At 40.9% G+C, this 9,203-nt stretch overlaps 1 protein-coding gene across 1 annotated transcript in view; it reads left to right on the forward strand.

Annotated features, from left to right (window-relative positions):
• The first annotated feature begins 1,374 nt into the window (after positions 1 to 1,374).
• The window catches only part of ZNF451 (zinc finger protein 451), a 77,833-nt gene continuing 70,004 nt past the window's right edge, over positions 1,375 to 9,203 (forward strand). The window contains exons 1-3 of the mRNA XM_006893145.1: positions 1,375 to 1,459; positions 1,952 to 2,035; positions 6,449 to 6,529. Coding sequence (XP_006893207.1) covers positions 1,439 to 1,459; positions 1,952 to 2,035; positions 6,449 to 6,529 — 186 coding nt within the window. The 5' untranslated portion in view covers positions 1,375 to 1,438. The remainder of the gene's footprint in view (positions 1,460 to 1,951; positions 2,036 to 6,448; positions 6,530 to 9,203) is intronic.

Genomic DNA, 9,203 nt, shown 5'->3' on the forward strand with positions numbered 1-9,203 from the left:
CTGCATAACGCAGGTTGTTGATAAATCGTCCACCAATCTTGACCCCACATTTCTCCTCATAGAGCCCAGCCTCCCGGATGATCTGTTCTGCATATAGGTTGAAAAGGTATGGAGATAGGATGCATCCCTGGCGTACGCCCTTCCCAATTTTGAACCATGCAGTGTTCCCTTGCTCTGTTCTGACGACTGCCTCCTGGTCCAAATATAGGTTTTGCATTAGCATGATCATCCAGGAAGAGAGCAGGAGGGAGGGATTCAGTAAATAAAACTATGAACAATGTTGACTCTTAGGGAATGCCTTAGAACCACAGGGTGAATTCTATCTTGTATTAAGCCTCCCTCATACCCTGATATAGCATTTGGTTTATTATTAATATTAAATTTGATATTTGGCATTCCACAAACACTGATCTCTGTTGTACAACTTCGTAATAGGTAGGCCAAGACTCCATTCTATTGAGTCTCTGACTTCAGTTTCTCCTTTTCCCCCACTTCCCCAAATGGAGACTACAGCTTGGCCTGAAGACTACCCTCTTTTCTGGTTTATAAAAATTATTTGTTATGGGGGAAAAAAGTATTATGTGGTAGAGCTGGGTAATAGAACTTGGGTAAAAAAAGTTATATAATAACATCTTAAATTTCTTTAATTTTTGAATTCACCTCTTGGTCACAATCTCTACTGTGAGAAAGAAAAGTGGAGGAGAAATTATTCTCCAGTATTCACTTTTAAGGACATAGATTGTGAGTGACTACAGTAATGGACTCAATTAAGTATGTTGTAGATGATTTGAATAACACAGGATAGGGCAGGGTTAATATTCGTTGTTCATAGGGTCGGTATGAACTAAGTACTGGACTTGAAAGGCATTTAACACACACACACACACCCCCCCCACACACACACACTTTAAGGTCAACATTTAAATTATTATTTAGTACACTTTAGTATTGTATGCTTTCTATCTATAATCAGACTAAATTCAGTTAAATATTCACACCTCACCTCCCAATACCCTTCCATATTCCAGCACTTCTAGACCCAAAAAGACCAGAACCACCCAGGATACTGTCCTTCAAGGCCACCTGGCAGAACGCATGCGTAATAGTTAGGGGACCTTTTGCGCCTCTCTCTGGTGGATAAGAAAGAGGTCTCTACGGGAACTACAATTCCCAGCAGTCTTCGCGCGGAGGGGAGTGAAGGCTGTGCGTGCGGAAACGGGGCTCCGAAATAGCGGACCCGAGGGCCCTTTGAAGCGGCTTTACGTCTCTTTTGGCCTGCGGAGTCGTCAGCCTCGGCGCCCTCGGAGGGGCGGGGCGCGGCGGCGGCCGGCGCTGGGCGGGAAGGGAAGTCGTGGCGGCGGCTCTGGCTGCAGGGACAGCGGCGGCAGGGTGGTCGGACGGCTGGCGCGGTGGTGCTGTTAGCTAGGCGGCCCGAGAAATGGGAGACCCGGGGTCGGAGGTGAGTAGTGGAGGGTCGGGAAGAGACTTTGTCCGGAACGAAAGGTGTTGTTTCCCGGGCCCGAAGCCTGGTGCTGTGCTGCGGCCGCGGGCGAGGTGCTGGAGCATCTTGGGCCGAGAAGCAGCGCTCGGGCCTGGCGCTCGTCTGAGCCAGGCAGCAGCGGCAGCAATGGCCGCCCGACCCCCTGGCCGGGCTTCTGAGGCCCTTGTGGCTTTGCTCTGTCAGTGGGTGCGATGTTTTTGAGGCGCGATTGCTCCCGTGTTGGGAGCATGCATTCCTTCTGGGTAGACTTGGGGCTTCTGAGGGATGGAGGATGGGAACTGGGCCCCTGGACACCTCGTGGCATAACGTGGGGAGTTGGGTTCTTTAGTTGGGTTTGAGTGCAGTTGTGCGCAGGTAGTTTCCTCAAGCCCTTGCAGTGTACTTTCGAGAAAATCTCAGTCTGCGAACCTGGGACTGTAACGATAAGTTTGTTTTGGCTTCTTTTTATAGATAATAGAATGTGCCCTTCCAGCTGGGCCTGAAGCACCTACGTCAACGACAGATGAAAACGAAGATGACATTCAGTTTGTTAGTGTAAGTAGCAATGATAGTGAGGCTTTTTCCCTCCTACATTGTGAAAGCTGGTAAGCCATTATGTAGTCATATTTAACTTGGACACTCACTTTTTTAATTTTGCTTGGGAGGGTGGAGAGATGGCGCAGGAGTGGAAGATCCTGAATGAGATGGATTGTTTCAGTGACTGGGACAATGGAGGTAGGTGTGTTGGAGACAGTGAGATTGGCACAGGATAGAGCAGGGTTTAGGGCTGTTGTACATAGGGTCGCTGTGAGTCGCAGGCGACCGACTCGATGGCACATAACAACTCACTTTTTAACCAGTGTTAATTGAATGTCTAACAATGTTAGACAATGGAGCATTGCAGAGTGTTAGGAAATTTATTAAAATTTTTGAGCACCAACAGTAACAATCACAGTGACTATGTGCTAAAGCACAGGTTTTGCAATCAGTCCTTTTCTGTATTCATTTAGAGCCGTTTGACACTTAACTTTGGACAAAATTCTGGTCTCAAATTGTTTTGGAAGAGTTATGGTATTTTTTAAAGCTACGTATACAGAAAAGGACAACTAAGTAGATGGGAGAACTTAAACTCATTATCATTAAATTCTTCTGACTTCTAGCCACCTTCCATCTGATTTGGAGGCTGTATTTTTGAGAAGAGACTGCCCATCTTTCTCCTGTAGAGTCACTGATGGATTTGAACTTCCAACCTTTTGTTTAGAAGCCTGCCACTTTAGCCACCAGAATTCCAAAAGGTCTAACAACAGAGGGCCTTAAAAAACTGAAAAACATTAATTATGGAGATCATTGTATTATAACATAGTGCAAATTGTGTTCACAGTGAAGTGTCGTCATTAGGAACGCTATATGTATTTTGGTTTATTCCTTTGTGAACGTAGTCTGCCATCACTTGTGTGTTCAGATGTACAGATTCCTCTGTTATACTCCACCTCTGCTTGATCACAAATTCATAATGCAACCTCGGAGTCTTCATTTCACACTAATAAGGAGTTTGTGGATCTTGAACTGCACTGGATTTGAAAAACCAAAGGACTCTCTGGTAATATTTGGGAATGATTTCATCTCAAAATGCTATCATTTGAGAAAGACTCTGCTAAAAGTGGTATCTCAGGTAACTGGAGACCACTACTACCTAAGCTACTTTGCTCCTTTGAAATTGTTTTTTGAAATTGTTATTTTTGTTTGTAGAAGTCTTGTAATAGCCGCATCTTTTTCTAAGTTTTCAAGCAGAGAACTTCTAAGACTTATAAAGGACCCTTAACATTAGGGCAATTGTATTATTATTGTATTGTTTGATCTGATCTTTTTACGTAGGAGTTCTTGAGATTGTTGGCTTTCTTCTTCATTGTCAGTGTATAATCTACATTTTAGGTGGGCAGAAGACAAGATAAATTGTGTCCTAATCTTTATATTTCTGTATGTTGAAATATGTTAACAGGATTCTTTAACTCATTAGGACACTTAGTTTGTGTTCTTTCAAACTGGGTATGTTGCAAGGAGGGAACCAGTCCTTAGAGAGGGACATTATTCTTGGGAAGGTGGAGGGACAGTGCAAGAAAGGAAGATACTCAATGAGATGGATTGATTCAGTGACTGGGGTAATGGCGGTAGGTGTGTCAGAGACAGTAAGATTGGCACAGGATAGAGCAGGGTTTAGGGTTATGAGTCATAGGTGACTCGATGGCATATAACGCACACCGTGAAAAGTTTGAAAAGAAATTGTTATTTAAAATTATTTTAAAAAATGAAGAGTATAAGTTTTCATTTACTAGTACGTCGTTATGAAAAATATCTCAAGCAAGGTTTATAAGAGGCCATAGCACTAAGAGTATAATTACCATGGATCATGGCTAAAATCGAAGAGTACCAGAAGGATATCTGTTTGTATTTTGCTGAGTATGGACTGGCGTTTGACTGTATAGATCACAAGAAATTGTGGCTAACATTGAGAAGAATGGGAATCCCGGAACACTTGATTGTACTCATAAGAAACTTAAAACTCAGATGCTCTGCCGGGAAAGGAGGGACAAATCTCCTCCTGTACCAGTCAGATCCAATTTGACGGTACACGCGCGCACACACACACACACACACACACACACACACACAAAAAAATAAAAAATAAAAAAGAAACTTAAAACTAGGAAGCTGCTATCAAAACAGAGCAAGGGAACACTACGTGGTTAAAAATCAAGAGAAGAGTGTATCAAGAATTTATCATTTTCCCATACCTTTTCAATCTCTATGCAGAACATAGCATTCAGAAGACTGGACTTTATATAGAAGAATATGGCATCAGGATTCGAGGAAGTCTCATCAACAATCTGTTAAGCTGATGATACAACTTTGCTGGCTGAACCTAAGGATGACTTGAATTATTTGCTACAGAGTGTCATCCTTGACCTTCTGCAGCACACGATCCTGCTGCATGTCTTCAGTTTCAGCAAACAGGGTGTGTCATCTGCATAATGCTAGTTGTTGATGAAACTACCTCTAATCCTGATGCCATATTTCTCCTCATACAGCCCACCCAGCCTCCTGGATGATCTGTTCTACTTACAGATTGAAAAGATACGGAGATAGGACACATGCCTGGCATACACCCTTCCTGATTTTAAACCATGCAGTCTTTTCCTTGCTCTGTTCTGACAGTTACCTTCTGGTCCAAGTGTAGTCCCATTCTTCTCAGAGTCAGCCACAGTTTATTGTGATCTATATAGTTAAATGCCTTTGCATAGTCAATGAAACATGGGTAGACATTCCTCTGGTATTCTATGCTTTCAGCCAAGATCCATCTAACATTTGCTATAATATCTAGTGCCACAAACACTTCTAAACACATCCCACACATCTGGCAGTTTTCTGTTGATGTGCTGTTCTAGTCATTTTTGGATATTTTTCATTATAATCTTGCTTGCATGTGATATTAATGATACTGTTAGATAATTTTCACACTCTTTTGGGTCACCTTTCTTTGGAATGGGAACACATACAGATCTCTTCCAATCAGTTTGGTCAGGTGGTTGTCCTCCAGACATTAGCTTTACATGAGCACAGGTAAGATTTCTGGTATTCCCATTCTTCTCAATATTAACCATAATTCCTTGTGATCCACACTGTCAGTTTATTATAAATGTATAAAAACAAGTGAAGAAATCTATGGTGATAATCTTATTAGCAGCACAAGATTTCAACAGAGATGTTTTCTCTAAACTATTGTTTGAAAATTAGATGTCTAGTAAAGGAAAGTGGAGGGTCAGCCAAGGAGGAGAAGGAACGTCAGGGAGAGCTCAATGGGCTTGAGTATGTCAGAGATGATGAGGATGGCACAGGATACAGCAGAGTTCAGGTCCATTGTTCATAGGGTCACTGGAGTTGTAGTTGATTCGCTCAGTTATTAAAGACATATCCCGGCAAGTTCATTTGTAAACATATTTTTACATACTACTTCATCTACTTTCATCTACATTCTTTCTGAAGGAAGGCTGTTTCATTTCTTGAGTACACATCAGCAGTTTCTGGTCACCTCACAAGCAAACAGAACCTAGGACAAAGTGGAAGTGGAGTAAAACCTTTTATAAGCTATTTTAGTCTTGCTAAGCACCTTAGATTTTGGGTTACCCTTACACAGTAGTTTGTTGTAGAGGATAGTGGTTTTCTAGGAAAGAAACGCCCAAGTGTCTATTTCTACCTGTTTGCCTGTACCCAGATTGAAGGTGTTTTGTGTATGTATCATCTCAACTTCAGTTTATTCAAACAGATAACTCTTTCTTCAGTCCTGATTTATATTAATGGATTTAAGATTCTTCTAGTCATCTAAACTTGAGTCTAGAGAGACCACTTTGATTCTTATTTTGGGTGATTCATTTTTTGGTTACTTTCTAGAACTGTTCCTTCGTATTCTACACAGTTCTCTTGTTCATATATCATCTCCTTCTGTTTTCCACCAACCTGTTTTGTGCATTAATTCATGCCTGGATTATGAGCGTGAAATCGAGGCTTTTAAGGCCTGTTCTATGATGAAAGCAGTATGCATGTAAAGACTGGACAGAAAACTCAGGCGTGGTATTTTATTGGGGATAACATATAGGTGTTAATTAAAAGAACTCTGATTTTTTGAGTCTAAATCTTCATCTCCTTGTAGCATTATCTCATATTACTTCCCTACAGCATCGTGGATAGATATGGCCCTAGTGCTATTTATATACGAGTTTAGACTCTTTACTTTGGTCTCCATATTTTCTAGTTTCTGCTCTAAAAACCATTTCCTTTTTTGTTTCTGATTATTTTGTGTCACCTACATGCATTCTTGCCAAGGGAACACCCAAACAAAAGAGCACTGTTGTAAATGCCACCTGGATATGAATAACTGTTCTTGAATTACAAATTAGCTCAATTCTTTTATAGGAAGGACCCTTAAGACCTGTTCTTGAATACATTGACCTGGTCAGCAGTGATGATGACGAGCCCAGCACCTCTCACCGTAATGTAAGTACTTTACGCTTATTTACACTTACATTTTCAAGATATTTTCTAGAGAGTGATCAGGTCAGTGTTAGCTTTGTTTAGGATTTAGTAGTTAGTTTTAGGAAATTGCTAATTTCTACTAGAATGCTTGATTAAGGAATCTTTTGCACAGACCAGAACTCTTTACTCCCTTTTGAATTCTCCATATGTTTTAGTATTATTTCTTTTACATGTGACTTACTGGTCATAGGTTTGTCCTCTTAAACCAATACTCCTTTACTATTACTATGAGATTGGAACTAGTTGAGCCTTTCTTAGCAATCTAGACTTTTTATATATCTTTGTCTTAGCACAGTCTTCTTTAATGGACTGTTTTCTCTGTGGGTTAGATTTCACCTGGGTATCGTCCAAAGACGAGTTGCATTGGGAAAATCTTGCTGTCAGAGACCTCTCCAAAATACTGAAGAGCAATGATGCCAGTCTGGAGACTAAGGTGCACCTGATAGAGGCCATGGTCTTTGCAGTTACTTGCTGTGTCTCAGAAAGCTGGACAATGACTAGGGAGAGTTAGTTGGGCAATGAAAGAAGGAGAGTTAGTTGATGCCTTTGAGCTGTGGTGTTGGAGAAGAGTATTGAATATACCACAGACTGCTAGGAGAACAAACAAGTTCGTCCTAGAAGGTGACGCCAGGCTGCTCCTTGGAGACAAGTATTCTGAAGCTTCATCAGACATACTTTAGACATGTTACAAGGCAGGATCAGTCCTTCAAGAGGGAACATCATGCTTAGGAGGGTGGAGGGACAGCGCAGGAGAGGAAGACTCTTGATGAGATGGATTGATTCAGTTACTACAGTAATGGAGATAGGTGTGTCGGAGACAATAAGATTGGCACAGGATAGAGCAGGGTTTAGGGCTGTTGTGCATAGGGTTGCTATGAGTTGCAGGTGATTCGAAGACACATTACAACAACAGCATTGTCCAAAGTGGCTAGACTTCTTAAGTCTATGATATAATTATAGAGTTAATCAAGACATGGACTTGGTATCCTAGATTTCATGGGTTTGAGTCCCAGCCTTACTGCTTGACTTTGGATAAATTAGTCTTTTAACAGCAATTTCTTTATCAAACAATAATATCTACCTCACAGGATTGTTGGAAGGATGAAATGAAGTAATGAATAAGCATTTTGTGGACTACTAACAATAAAGACTCTTGTTATTCATAGTGAGTAATTGACAGGAAATTTTAAAAAGGATATAAAAATGACTCTGCAGGTAGTAGGAGGTTTTACCTTTTTTAACTTCCTCAGTGGACCTTTTCCTAAGTTCTCTTTGACATCATTAACTTCTACTTAGTCATTTACTACATTGAATGGTACTTAAAAATTGTCACCACCTCCAGTTTTACTACCTCTTCTTATTCTGGATGGAACCAAGCAGCAGGCCAGGATGGTACCACTTGAATGAAGCATATTTTTGTCCTCCGTTTGTAGAGGCATATTCCAGATTGCTTCTCCTAGTTGATATTGGGACTTTTGGGATAGTGAAACTTGTGTTTGACTTCTTTGGTGTTCTTGCTGATAAATAGTGGCTTAGATTTTGCATTATTTATTGTAATTTTTTAAAAAATTGATTTCTACTTATTGGACATGCGTCTCTCCACTTGAAAGTTAATACACTAAAAGCATCTTTTTTTACTTCCTTGGTTTTCTTGTTCATGTGGATAACCCAGAGAATTCCCACGTCTGAGGTGCCATCCTCTGAGAATCATCGCCCAGAAATGTGCTCTAGCTGCAGTGTTCCTCTTTCCATTGATGACAGCAGCTCCTTCTCTGGGAGTTGCTCCAGCATAGTTTCTCAATCTTCCTCGATTGAGAACCTGTTCGAGAAACGGAAAAATAATCAAAATAACTCAGGTATTAAGATCTCTGAATCAGAGACACTTAAACCATCACACAATATCCAGATTTTTCCTTCATATTCACCTCTGATCCCCCAGGAATTTTTTTCTTCTTTGGAGGTCAAGGAAGATTTACGTAGGAACACTAGACAAGATGCCATTCTTTATCTCTAAACACAAATGGCTGAGGTGTCCCGAGTGATTCTTGATCTACAATCTATTTCACACTTCATCGTCCTAAACAAAGTAAGAACTCCTCTATTCATTGGGACATTTCCACCTTGAAGGAAGAAAATGTATCCACAATTAATGAAGAGGCTGACAGCAAAGGTCCTCCTGCTCATGGCAAAGGCCAGCCCTCTGACTCCAGCCAAACTAGTTTGACAGGTCTTTTGAAGAGAATGGAGCAAAGAAGAGTTATAAAGAAGGTGGTGACAATTAAAAGCTAAAGCTGACTTAATGTGATGGGAAGCCAAGTTGTGTGACCTCTAAGAAACATTTGGTTCCCTCTTTGCATCCCCTTCTGAGAATTGCCTCCACTAAGGTTAGAACACATTTAGATAACAGAAAGGGCAAAGGAGGTTGAGTTTTCAAGTATGGAAATACAAAGGAAGAGGAACGGTTGTGAGCAGACACTGGTGATTGGGACATAGAATGTGAGAACCATGAATGTAGGAAAATTAGATATTGTTAAGGAAGATATGGAACGCATAAATATTGACATACTAGGCATTGGTGAGATGAGATGGACTGGCATGGGACATTTTGAGTCGGATGACCATATGATATATTACT

Source organism: Elephantulus edwardii, unplaced genomic scaffold (assembly GCF_000299155.1).
Source record: "Elephantulus edwardii isolate Elephantulus edwardi_28Jun2011 unplaced genomic scaffold, EleEdw1.0 scaffold00124, whole genome shotgun sequence".
Taxonomy (NCBI): Eukaryota; Metazoa; Chordata; class Mammalia; order Macroscelidea; family Macroscelididae; genus Elephantulus; species Elephantulus edwardii.